This window comes from Rhincodon typus, chromosome 4 (genome assembly GCF_021869965.1).
Source record: "Rhincodon typus isolate 14 chromosome 4, sRhiTyp1.1, whole genome shotgun sequence".
Classification (NCBI taxonomy): domain Eukaryota; kingdom Metazoa; phylum Chordata; class Chondrichthyes; order Orectolobiformes; family Rhincodontidae; genus Rhincodon; species Rhincodon typus.
The window spans coordinates 104400451-104413510 of NC_063335.1; the positions used below are offsets into that span (position 1 = coordinate 104400451).

General features: G+C 36.8%; 1 protein-coding gene across 4 annotated transcripts in view; it reads left to right on the forward strand.

The window, feature by feature from the left end:
* The window catches only part of slc45a4b (solute carrier family 45 member 4b), a 64942-nt gene extending 52116 nt beyond the window's left edge, over positions 1-12826 (forward strand). For all 4 annotated transcript variants that reach the window (XM_020512992.2, XM_048595959.1, XM_048595958.1 and 1 more), the window contains exons 5-8: positions 1140-2233; positions 4484-4583; positions 6822-7033; positions 8976-12826. In XM_020512992.2, the coding sequence (XP_020368581.2) occupies positions 1140-2233; positions 4484-4583; positions 6822-7033; positions 8976-9335 (1766 nt within the window). In that variant the 3' untranslated portion in view covers positions 9336-12826. The remainder of the gene's footprint in view (positions 1-1139; positions 2234-4483; positions 4584-6821; positions 7034-8975) is intronic.
* The last annotated feature ends 234 nt before the right edge of the window (positions 12827-13060 follow it).

Sequence of the window (13060 nt, forward strand, 5' to 3'; positions counted from 1 at the left end):
CTCTTTTCTACACTGGATATACTATAAAATGTATGTATATATCCTCTTGTGAAGAGAATCCAAGTTTTCCTGCCTTTTGGTGATACTGATTTCAGCTTTGAACCACGTGTGAAACCACTTATTTTCATGGAACTTCACGTTTTTGTTTTGTATTTCATCTTTTGAAGAAATAGTACAGAAACAGCCAATTCCAAAACTCTAGGTTCAAAAAACTCAAACAGAATATATTAATGTAACAGATATAAATGCAAGCAAAGCCTTAATGTCAGAGGTCACTTATAACATTTGTATCTCCAAGCAAAATGTTGGGATTTTCTTAAGGAATGGAAGAGGAATGCAGGCATGTTAATGGATGAAATAGACTGAAATTCATGGCCAATGGCAGAGGATGTGGAGCACTTGTTGACCCCCAACCAGCTGTACTGTACAACTTAATAGCCATTACTATAGTTATGACATCCTGCAAAAGCATAGGAAGACTGTTGAAGAGTTAGGAATTGGATGCCTGAACTCCAAGAGGGAAATTTAATTGGAGATGTTTACTACTTAACAGATACACAGATTTTCAACATTCAAGACTCTGTAGCCGTATTGATAGACTGCAACATGAATCGTTTGACATGTGCTATTAACCTGGAGACCGATTTTGAGTTTAGAATTTCAATGCAGCTGTTTTTCTCAGGGTGGAACAAAATCTGAAATTGATTGATAGTCTGAATAAATGGAAGCCTGAGCCAATTCAAGAAACAGCTGCCTGTTTCTCAGTGGAAAGATTAATTGATTATGAATATGGTATTTATATTGAAAAATATTGTAATCTGGCCCAAAAAGTACCATATTCAATTATCTTTTCAGGCCCTGGAGATAACAAGGTATGAGCACGATTAGACTCTATAGCCTGTTGAACTTGCTCTGCAGTTTGATAATCATGGCTGAACTTGGATGTCAACTCCGTTTTCCCTAATGCCAAATGTCTTTCCCCTCTTCCAAAAAGATGATTTTAATCACGTTAGGATTTGAGATGATTTTAACTAAACTTGCATTCATTAAGCACGTGAAGCCTTTAAAAAGGCAAGTAGTTTATAGACTGTGTGCTGCATAAGATTCTTAATTGGTGTCTATCTCTCATTTCTCCTTAGGTCTGGGTGGAGCTGTTGGCTATATGTTGGGTGGTTTAGATTGGACACAGACCACTTTGGGACAGATTTTCAGATCGCAACAACAAGTCCTCTTCTTCTTTGCATCCATCATCTTTACTGTATCTGTTGCTTTACATCTTTTCAGCATTGAAGAAGAACAGTACAACCCACAACAAGATCACATTGATGATGAAACTGAGATACGATCTACTGTCAGAATAAATGACAGTCTCCCACCCCTCCCTCAGCTTGACTTGGCCCATGAGGAGGGACCTTTCTCTGCTTCAGTCTTCCGTAACGAAACCTCCTCGGTGCAAGATGTCGATCTTGACTTCCTGGATGTAAATATTGGGCGGAGCCAAAGTGACTCTGTTTTGCACATGCCTGATGCAACGATAGAAATTGAACCAGAATTGTTCTTTTTGCGGGACATTGAACCTTCTATTTTTCAGGACCAATATGATAATATGTGTCACTCTTTATCGAGTTTATCCAAAAGTAACAATCAGGAAGTTATGTCCAGGTTCAATCAAGTGTCTGCTTTGCTCAGGGAACATGAATCTGAAGATTATTCTCAGACTGATCTGAAGACTGATTCCAAAATGGCAAATGGACGTGCTGATGACCTTATCAATGGTAATATCAACCATAATACATCCAGAATTGAAATGAAACAATCGTCAACCTGCAACTCCATGCGCAGGCGAAGGCACATGTTCTACCGACAGCCATCTCACACTTTTTCATATTATGGCAAGATGGGTTCCCACCGTTACCGCTTTCGTCGTGCCAATGCCATTGTTCTCATCAAATCCTCACGGAGTATGAATGACCTGTATGATCTGCAGAAGAGGCAAAGACAGCGACAGAGACTGCGTAACCGGAGTGGTGTGACCAACTCGAGCAGTGATACAGAGAGTGAGGAAGGGGAGGCTGAGACTACTGTCAAGCTCCTATGGCTGTCCATGCTGAAAATGCCAAAGGAGCTGTTAAGGCTGTGTGTATGCCACCTTGTAACTTGGTTTGCAGTGATTGGAGCTGCGGTTTTCTACACAGATTTCATGGGGCAGGTTATCTATGGAGGAGATCCAAAAGTAAGTTAATGTAATGGAACCATTTTGTTCCTATTCATGCTTGATATTTTTATTATGCAAGGTATGCCCACTAAATCTATTTGGCTTAACAAATGAGGCAGAATGTTCAGTATTGTGGAATTTTAAAATCATTTAACCCTGTTAAGTACACTCTCTCTTAAAACTTGAGTTTAATCTAACCATCTAGAGCAGATGTCTTAAGCAAGCTCTGTAGGCGATTCCCTATTTTCTGCAATTGAGCCACACTGTAATTGCTTATCTATAATTTCCAATTTTGTTTATCTGTCACCTAGATTTAATGATCGGACACTTGTACACTGAGGAGGTCACTTGCGGTTTATTGTACCTGTACTGGCTTTGGACCAAACCACCGCTTAGTCCCAATATCCTGTAGTATCTTTCGCTAAGTGAATTTGTTGATCTTGTATTGAGGCACTGCTTATTCGGTGTTTGGAAGGAGAGTAATGATTTAATACTGTATGTTGTTTGGTCCTTGCTGAATTGCCAGGTGTCACTTTTTTTTTGTTCTTTTAAATAAAATTTGGTTCAAATCATATTCCAAAACTTCAACCTGAAATTATGCGTTTTTTCTTTTAACAGCAAGTTTAGAACTGAAGTCCAATAGAACTGTGTGCTCTAACTTTTAGAAGTGAATGAATCTAATTCATTGAAAAGAATGAAAATCTCAGGCATGGATTGACTACAGATAGGAATCCTAGCAATGACAGCACAGAACATTATACTATGGCTTATATTTTAACTGTAGCCTTTTGGTTTCTGAGACCTTTATTTCTTTGTCAATTACTCAGTAGTCCTTCAATACAGAAGCCATGCATTAATTTAATCAGCTGAAAGTGGAAATGGTGCATATAAAAAGAAAGTTTCCTTAACTTGAAACTGTGTTGCCTTGTTTGTAAATAAGGACTTGGAATATTTTAATGCTTTATCCAGATGATTTAGTTTCTTGCAGTTCGGAATCAGTACACCTTTTCATAAGGTATTATCATTCCATCCACATTTGTTTTTGTAACTACTGACTAATCCTTCAGCTTTTATTATTCCCAATGTTGTGGTATAAGGAAAGCCAGGGTATGAACCGTCATGATTTAAGAAAACAGGATGAAATACAAATGTGTGACTTGACCTTTACTTGTAACAATATCCAACCTTTAAAACATCAACTTAGTGTACTGTGAAAGAATTGATGGATAGACTTTGTGCTCAGCCACATTAAATGTACACCATTTTTTCATTCTACTTCATGGCAACCTTGATCTATTTTCTTACAGAAAGCAAATTGTTTTCTTATGAGTTTTTGACACTTGTTACATACAGCCAGTTGTATGTATCCTTTTTAAGAAAGAATTGACTTGCATCTGAAATATGGACTTTATAGATCAATTAATTTACTTTCTTTCTTTTCCTTTTTTTTTTCTCCCCCTCCCCACATGCACAAGAGTTTAAACTATATTGGTGAATTGGGAAAGCAGCAATGACATCTTTTGGATGTTACAGCCATTTGCAACCACAGTAGTCAAGTATTGTAGATTGACTGACTGAAAGCAGGAAAAGAGAACAAATGACTTAGGAACATAATTGTACTCCGATGTTAGCTGAAAACTCAAGAACTGGAAGCAATTAGAAATTAGTCCTTGGTATCTTCTTGAAAAAGCATTTGACGTGTCCAGTTTTTTGGCATAGTTGTCAAAATACCAGAAGCAGTCAATTTGCAGAGGGAATGGTTTAAGTAATGAATTACTACTTCTGTTTCCAAGTATCTGCCACTGAGAACTTCCAAACAGTGAATGCGTATCGGCTAAGTTTCCAAAATAAATTCTGAACTAATAAAAACTAGATAACGTGTTTGTCCATATATATGAAAAATGTGAATTAGCAATGCAGGACAATGATTTTGTTTAGAAAACAATATATTTTTACTAGGGTTTTAACATATTCTAAATCTTGGGCTTTAATGATAAAGATCAAACGTGCTTACAGCAGATCCTCTGAAGATTCACATTGTTCATATTCTTGATGTTGATGTGAACTCATTGCCCTAATGCTTACTATTCTCCTTTATATTATACTTGTCTCCCCCCACCCCCACTTCTTCTGTTTCATGGTCATAGGGAGTATGTTGTGCAAAGTTATAGTAGTGCATATTCAGCCATTGAACTGCAAACGTCAATACTTGTCACTTGTGTTGCTACTGCTGGCCTAATCGGATTCTTCAATTGTTTTTTTTTACAGGGTCCTCCCAATTCTACTGAGCTGTGGAATTATAACACTGGTGTACAGATGGGATGCTGGGGACTTGTTATTTATGCTGCTACTGCTGCCATCTGTTCAGGTTAGTAATGAGGCTAACTCTGCCAGAACCAGGCTGAAGTGTACCTTTTTAAAATTCAGTTCTTGTGCTAAACCCAAGGCTTTCCTGTAAGCTTGCCATAATCAATTGCATGAATCTGCCAGATATTGTTTCAGGAGCATTTTACTTCATGTGGTTTGACTGCTGTCAATTTAGAAGAATGATTGTTGCCCTGTCACCTTTCACCTACGGCTCAATGTGCTGGTCATGAGTGGAGATTTGTTGCTGTACTCTTTAGTGCTGACAGCTGTCTGAATGTTTTCATAACTGCACAGTATGCTGTCCCTTTATGTAATACAGCTTTTGGGAACCGTAAGTGTTATTTGAAGAGGATGTTTTAACATCGCAATGAACAACGAGGTATTGATTTTAGCAAAGCATGGCCAAGATGGTGCATAGAACAGCTAAGTACTAAAACCTCTAAGTGCAGTGTTCTAATTCATTAGTGTGCATTTTTCATACCATTTCAGAATTCAGTTAGTCCAATTCACTATTTTACAGCAATAGTTCTGATGCAGAATAATGAGTTTGAAGATTAAATAAAATTCCAAGTTTTAGCATTTTTTTAACATTTATTCTTTTGATGAGAAGTGGGTTTCCCCAGAAAAGCCAACGTTTGTTACCCATCACTTTTTTTGAACTGAGGGCCTTGCCTGCCAATTTTAGAGGGCCATTAAAAGCCACATTGCTGGAGGTCTGGAATGACATAGACCCAGACCTGGTAAGAATTGTGATTTCCTTTCCTAAAAGACTTTAGTGAACTAGATGGATTTTTAAGACACTTGCTATCATTACTGAAACTAGTTTTCAATACCAGATAAATAATAACTTTTAAATTGCAATTGCCATAGTGGGATTTGAATTGACTTCCCTGGAGTGTTTACCTGGTGCCTCTAAATTGCTAGTCCACTGATGTTTCCACTATACCATCTCCTAAGTGTACAATGCTTTTAGGAGAGCCAGGGAATCTCTTTAACGTAAACAAGCCATATTTATTTTGTTTCAAAGCCTCTATCAATTAGGAACTACTGACTTGCTGATTGAGATGTTTTGGAGAGAATCTTTTTGCATAAAAACATCTCCTCGTGTTATGAGCTTAGCATTTCACTGAACTGCCAGATATGTTGCTAAAGCTTCGTCTTCCACCCATCAGGACAAATACAATAATGCCAATTTTCCATCAATTCTTACTTTTTATACTATAAGAGAAAAAGATGCTGATTGGCTGACATCTCAACTGATTTGTTGAGATGTTGCTGTGGTAAAAGCATGAGGGTCCACTTATACTCCAGCTCCTTTGGTTGTTTATAATTAGCAGAGTACAGACTGTGTACTCGACCAGCCTACGTTTACAAAACGCGAGCCTAAACATCCGTTGGATGTGCTTCTATGATTGTTCAACCAATGCTGAATGCATTAAAATCATTCTTGGCTTCTCTTTTAAAATCTGTGGAGTTTGAAACATGGGTCATTTTGTGGTTGCTAGAAAGAATGTACGTCTAATTGTAAGGACCTGTTCTCTGAACAAAACATGAATATAGTCAAGACATATGCCTCTTTTTCTTAAATTTACCCAGGAGCTATTAGCTGAGGCTAATAGAGAAAGCAGCATCCACTCGCTGACTAATTCTTTGTAATTTTGGCATCTTCTTTTTTCCCCAAACAATCTTCAAAATCTGTACTACGAAGAGGTAACATATGCTTATGATGAGATGACTTTCTAAAAGGTACAGACTTCAGTGATTGCTTCTGGAAAATTTCTGGTTAGTCATAATGGTAATAAAATGTTAATGTTTAGTAATTATGCCTCTGTTCAATCAGTAAATTGTACTATATAAGTATTACCTAAAGGGCAAAATCCAACATTGTTGGAATGCAGATGTTAGTTCTCCATTTTGTTGGCTAGTTTGCACACGTATCACCTGAAGAGTTTGAGCATATATAGCAGGTTGAAATGTGCAATATAAGTTGATTTTAGGCAATTTCCCTTTTTTCCTTCATCCTGCAAAGGTTGGCAGGTATGAAAAGATCAGTAGGACTAACTTTTTAAGAGTTAGTACTGTCTGAATATTAAAGCCAAATTATTATCTGCTGAGAAAATAGTGACTTTAATTGTGCAGATGTTGAAAGCTTTTGATTAAAATCCATCTTCTCTCTATTCACAGCTATAAATCTATCTTGTTTGTTTTCATAAATTTCTATTTTTTTTGTTCCTGGCAGCCATTTTGCAAAAGTACCTGGACAACTACGATTTGAGCATTAAAGTTATCTACACACTGGGAACACTGGGATTTTCAATTGGTACTGCAGTGATGGCTATTTTTCCAGATGTTTATGTGGCAATGATAATGATCAGTACCATGGGAATAGTGTCTATGAGTATCTCGTACTGTCCGTATGCTCTTCTTGGGCAATACCATGAAATGAAAACAGTAAGCAGCATATTTAAGTTGTTTGTTTTTTTGTTTTTGCTACCACACTTTTAGAATTGTAGTACTTGGCAGAGAGTATTCCTGAAATAGCTTAATCTAAATGTGGAATTCAAATTGGAGTACAGTTAATTAGATTTGAGAATTAAACAGTTAATTGAGAGGGCATTTGTTTTTGAATAGATTGCTACCTACTGTCAATGTTTGTTTGAACAGCCAGCGCAGAGACAATTGGCCAAATGCACAAACAGTTCTGTGATTCCATCGAATTCTGTGCTGTAATGGCACACGTTTCTCCAGACTAGATGTACTGAATGACATGTAATGCGATTGAGCATTTGAACCTCTGATTTAAACAGATTGCTGAGTGCTTCCTGGTTTATGGTGGTGCATTTATGAATAATTTAATAACTCAATCTAAATTTGTGTAGACAAATATTCTTGCTTGTAGAGCACAGTTGGTGGGCTTGATCCATCTAGTATTTAAAACTTCAGAAAATTATTGGAAAGATTCTCGGAGACAGGATTTATAGGCATTTAGAAGCAAATGGACTTATTAGCGATAGACCGCGTGGTTTTTTGTGGGGGAGTTATGCCTCACTAAATTGATCAAGTTTTTTGAGGTGACAAAGCTGATGGCAAAGTGGTGGTTGTCCGCATGGACTTCAGTAAAGCCTTTGACAGCATTCTTCATGGCAGACTGGTACCAAAGGTGAAGTCACATGGTATCAGGGGTAAGCTGGCAGGATGGATACAGAACTGGCTTAGTCATAAGACTCTGGTAGCAGTGGAAGGATGTTTTTCAGAATAGAGGGCAGTGAGTATTGGTGTTCCACAGGGATCAGTGCTGGGACCTCCTGTTCGTCTACATAAATGAATAGGAGGAAAATGTAGCTGGTCTAATTTTATTGTCTGCAAACTTTAGTAAAGATTGGAGTTGCGGACAGTGAGGAGGATTGTCAGAGGATACAGCAGGATATAGATCAGTTGGAGGAATGGGTAGAAAAGTGGCAGATGGAGTTTAATCTGGACAAGTGACATGATGCATTTTGGAAGGTCAAATATGGGTGGAAATTATACAGTGAATGGCAGAACACTTAGCATTGATATGCAGAGAGATCTGGATGTGCAGGTCCACAGATCACTGAAGGTGGCAGTGCAGGTAGGTAAGGTAACTTTTTTAAAAAAGGCTTATGGCATGCTTGCCTTCATTGGAAGGGGCACTGACTATAAGGATAGACAAGTTATGTTGCTGCTTTATAGAACTTTAGTTAGGCCACACTTGAAATGTTGCAAATAGTTCTGGTCCCCACAACTAGAAGGATCTGGACGCTTTGGAGCAGGTACAGAAAAGGTTTACCAGGATATTGCCTATTTTAGCTATGAAGAAAGGTTGGATGGGCTGGGTTTGCTTTCACTGGAACGCAGGAGTTCTGTGATTCAGTCCAGATGTGCTGTAATGCCACATAGAAGTTTATAAGATTGTGAATGGCATGGATAGAGTAGAAAGTATAAGGCTTTTTCCCAGGGTGGAGGGGTCAATTACTAAGGGACACAGGTTCAAGGTGTGAAGGCGGTTGGGGGGGGGGGAACTGTTAAAAGATGTGCAAGGCAAGTTTTTCTCAAAAGGTGCGGAGTGCCAGGAATATACTGCCATAGGTGGTGGTGGAAGCAAACACAATAGCAGCATTCTAGAAGCATCTGGACGAATACACAGGAAGGGAATAGAGGGATACGGATCCTGTAAGTGAAAGCTGTTTTAGTATGAAACGGCAAAAATGGCTGTGCAGGCTTGGAGGGCTGAAGGGCTTGTCCTTTGTTCTAACATGTTTGACTTCTTTTAAAATTTTTTAATTTTTCAAATCAATGCTTATTAATTTGTATTTTTATTAGATGAATCTTCATTATCTAGTCTAGTAAAACTTTGTCCTTTTTTCTTTTGCAGTATAGGAATCACAGTCCTGGAAACTCCAAGAGAGGCTTTGGTATAGATTGTGCAATCCTGTCCTGCCAAGTTTACATTTCCCAAATACTGGTAGCATCAGCACTGGGCAGTGTGGTGGAAGCTGTTGGTTCAGTTCGAGTCATCCCTGTTGTGGCATCCATTGGTTCATTTCTTGGCTTTTTGTCTGCCTTATTTCTTGTCATATATCCTGAGAATCAGCAGGACCCAGGAGAGGAAGAGAATAGAGAGACTCTTATGGCATTTTCAGAAACGGGGGACAAAAATACAGAGAAGCCAGTTCTTTTGAAGCTGTCTCATAAAGGCACCATCTCTGAAGTGGAGATTGAATCAGCTGTGTGAAGTGGCACATTAGCAAAGCATTCCAGAAATTGCATGATCAGGCATATGCAATGAATTTCCTCTCCTCCATTCTCTTCTGCAGACTTAACCCACCTTGCAGAAAAAAAAACAAAAGCTAACTTAGGTTCTGGTAAAAGTTTGCCCCAGCAATCTGGTATTGTGTACTATGAAATAAAATGGTTTCACGGATGTTTTATTTTTAAAATAAGTTTTAAGTGAAGACTTTTCAGAATATTTTACTGTGTTTATGTACCAAAGTCCATTCAGAAAAAAGTTGCCTTGGTCTAATGTACAAACATACCATTTTGTAGCTAGTAAAGCTTTTCTATTTTGCCACATCAATCTATTTCCTAAAAAGCTATTTTGAATAGTCTCCATTAATATTTCTGACACAGATAGGACTAAATTTTTACAGTTTCAATCTTGGCATAATTGGAGTTTTAAAGTAATAATTTTGAACAGTAAGATGCCATTGATTTCTTGTGGAAATAAGTTATATTTTCTAATTATTTTCCTGGGCAATTTAAATTTGTTTTCAAATGGCATGATGCAGATGGTTTCCCTTTTTTACATGTCATCTTTAATCAGGTAAGCCACAAACATTTTTCTGCTTCCTAGATTTTATAGGAAGAAAATCAGTAGCCACATTTTTCTTATGCCAGATGAACATTGTTAACTGGTTTTACTTAATAACAATTGTGGCGAATGAGTTTTGTGAAATGGACAGCTGTCTTTAGACATGTAGAATGTAGTATTAAATAGCTGAGAACTGTTCTGGCTTGTTTTCTCCGATTAGTCAACTAGAAAATTGACCTCTTGCAATGAGCCTATAACCATTAATACCTTATTTTAGGGAACATCTGTCCAGTTTTTCCTTTGTTTCAGATTTTAAGAGAAATTTGTATTGCAATACCATCTTTTTATCTTTACTGGAAGAGGTAAAGATCAAACATCTGATGTGAATGCCAACACGATTGATTAGTTCAGCAAGACTAAGTGAAGAAATTGCCCAGAAAATACAAATGGTTTACAAGTCCTTACTGAGTTGTGTTTTTTTTTTTAAAAAAAAGAAAAAAAAATTTGCTATCTTTGAATTTCTTGTATGCTGCTAGCTAGCTGAATTGTACGTGTTTTAATTGTCTAGGTTCTGTTCATCAATGTCCATAGGCATGTTACAAGTTTAATTCTACAGGATGGGACTGTTCCTGCTATTTTTCTGTCTTTCAGACTGATGGAGCTTCTTCACTACTCCCAATATGGATTCAGAACTTTAATGTTGTTTGAGACTGCACTTCAAACTTTGGTGTTTCCAACTGGCAGTCCCAACACTAGTGTAGAAGTAATAGTTTAACAATTCTCTTTCTATTGAGGAAATCCATTTAATGTCTGAAATTGTATCTATAGAAAAACTGGTTTGAGTAGCCCAGTTTAAAGTTGTTTTTTATCACTGAGTGAAAGTTCAAGCAACACAATGTCAGTCTTTTTGAAAATTAATCTGGGGCCAAAGAAGCCTGAAACTAATTGTGGCCTAGTTTTTGATGATACAGTTGAGGTGGGTTGAAGTTTGCTTATTACTACCAGGAAAGGACAGCAAAATGCAGCATAAAATAGCCATTTCTGTTGCACGAGCTCTTCATCTTGGAGTAAAAGAGAACTACTTGTAAAACTTTGATTATTTTCAGGATTAATCTGGGCTGCGTCCACTGAAACATCTTCCTCACTCTGCTAAGGAAGAAAGAAAAGCTGAGACTAACCACTAACTTTGTTTTCTTTTTGTTGCGTGCAGACGAATCAAACAAATGTTGCAATAATTTATCTACCTACCTTTGTAAAATAGACTTCTGAACACATGCAGAAACTGCTGTTTTGTCATCAGGAAAACAGTGACATTGTTGGTAAAATCTCTGTGTTCTAAAGTTCATTATTAGTACTTGAAGTGTGGATGCAGTGCAAGGATGTCTGTTTGGAACAAAGGCACCATTTAGCCAAAGCAAATAGACGACAACAAATGACAAAAGGACATTTTTCAGAAATTCTTACAGTTCAACACGTTCCTGTATCACCATGATGTTGACTATTAAAACAAAACTCTGAATGTAATATGTGGTTCTTTTGAAATGCTATGGCAATGCAACAGAAATTGCACACAATTCTACATCAAAAAAGACTTTTAAACATGTTTTTGGTGTCCTATTTATTTTGCAATTGTATTGGATTTTTTTGTATTTTAAGATACTACTGACTGTAACAGACCCAATCTACCAAAATGCCAACTTGTGTTGGGTGCAGTTTATATTTGAGTTCTTGTAAACAGGTATCTTCCTTGAATTTATAAAAGTTAGTTTTGTTGTACGGGCATAAATCTGGTTTTTGAGCGTGTCAAAGTTATAAATCTGTAGCTAACTTTTATGTCCAGTAAAAGTGGAGCTACTAACTGTTCAAACTTGACTTTGAAGATGATGGGAATGTGCAGTATTTCATGAATACTCGATGCAATTTGTTGTAACATCTGTTGTATGACAATGGGATAGAATGGGGAAGAAAGCTATTCAAATACAAATTTAAATTTATTTATTGACAATGAATACATCTTGTTTTAATAGTATGACTAAATCACTTTACTTAATACAAAAAATTGAGCTTGGTCACAGCACAGTAAAATGTGCCCAACTGACACTGATCAATGTAGAATCTTTGTGAACAGGTTATAAGTATGGTTGATGTTTTCTATTCTGCACATTTCAGAACTACAGTTAAAGAAATTGTATTGTGAGCATGTTTACTGTCTTTTAAATCCTGAATTATGGAGAATGGCCTGCTTGTTTGCTGTTTTAGTTAACATGCTGCAAAGATCTTGTATTTGACCCATCCATAAACAACTGAAATATGCCAAAATGAGAGTGATGCTCCAAATTTGCACAGCATGTAAACTGTATTTCTCTTCTGTATATTTGAGGTTCACCAAAATTATCAATGTTAATAGGTTAATGGTTTTAGGAGGCTACTGTCACCTTGTAATTATTGAACTGCACTTAAATGGAATGGTGGAGGAAATGCATCAAATGTCTCCAATATATACCAATCGCTTCTACAAAGGCATCTCATTTTAAATATGGTTCCATAGTGAACTGGCCAAAAGACGACTGCTTTTTTTAATCAACTTATTAAGTTGGGGCACTAGTAGCTCTTGCTGAGTGGAAATATTAAATGTGTTAAACACATGCTTTGTTTAAAAAGGGATGAAAGCAAAGAACATTTAAGATAGAATGAAATGAGTGACTTAATGGCATAGACTTTATTTCTGTATTTTCAAGCTTTTTTTTGTTGGAGGGATTGAAAATGAGTCATTGCATGAAACAGTGACTGTTAAGCACTTTCCATTTTAACTGTGTACTCAATTGATTTTAAAAGAAAAGTAGAAAAATTCTATTCTTCCATATAGTGTTTCAATATATTCTATTTCATGAAGAATAAAAATTCCAATGAACATATCTTTGTCAGAGTGCACTTATTTTTACTGTAGTGTGTTTGTTACACAGTTCATACATATCCTTGACCAGTACAAATTTGCTTTAAATTTGAGGTTTGCTTCCCTGTAAATTTTATCTCTTGATAAATTTGCTGTAACTGCAAATAAACATCCACTGCATTGTGCAATGATATGAAAATGTACTGGCAGTTGACCTGAATGCAAAACTCAAATTGCCCCATCAACTTTTTATTCT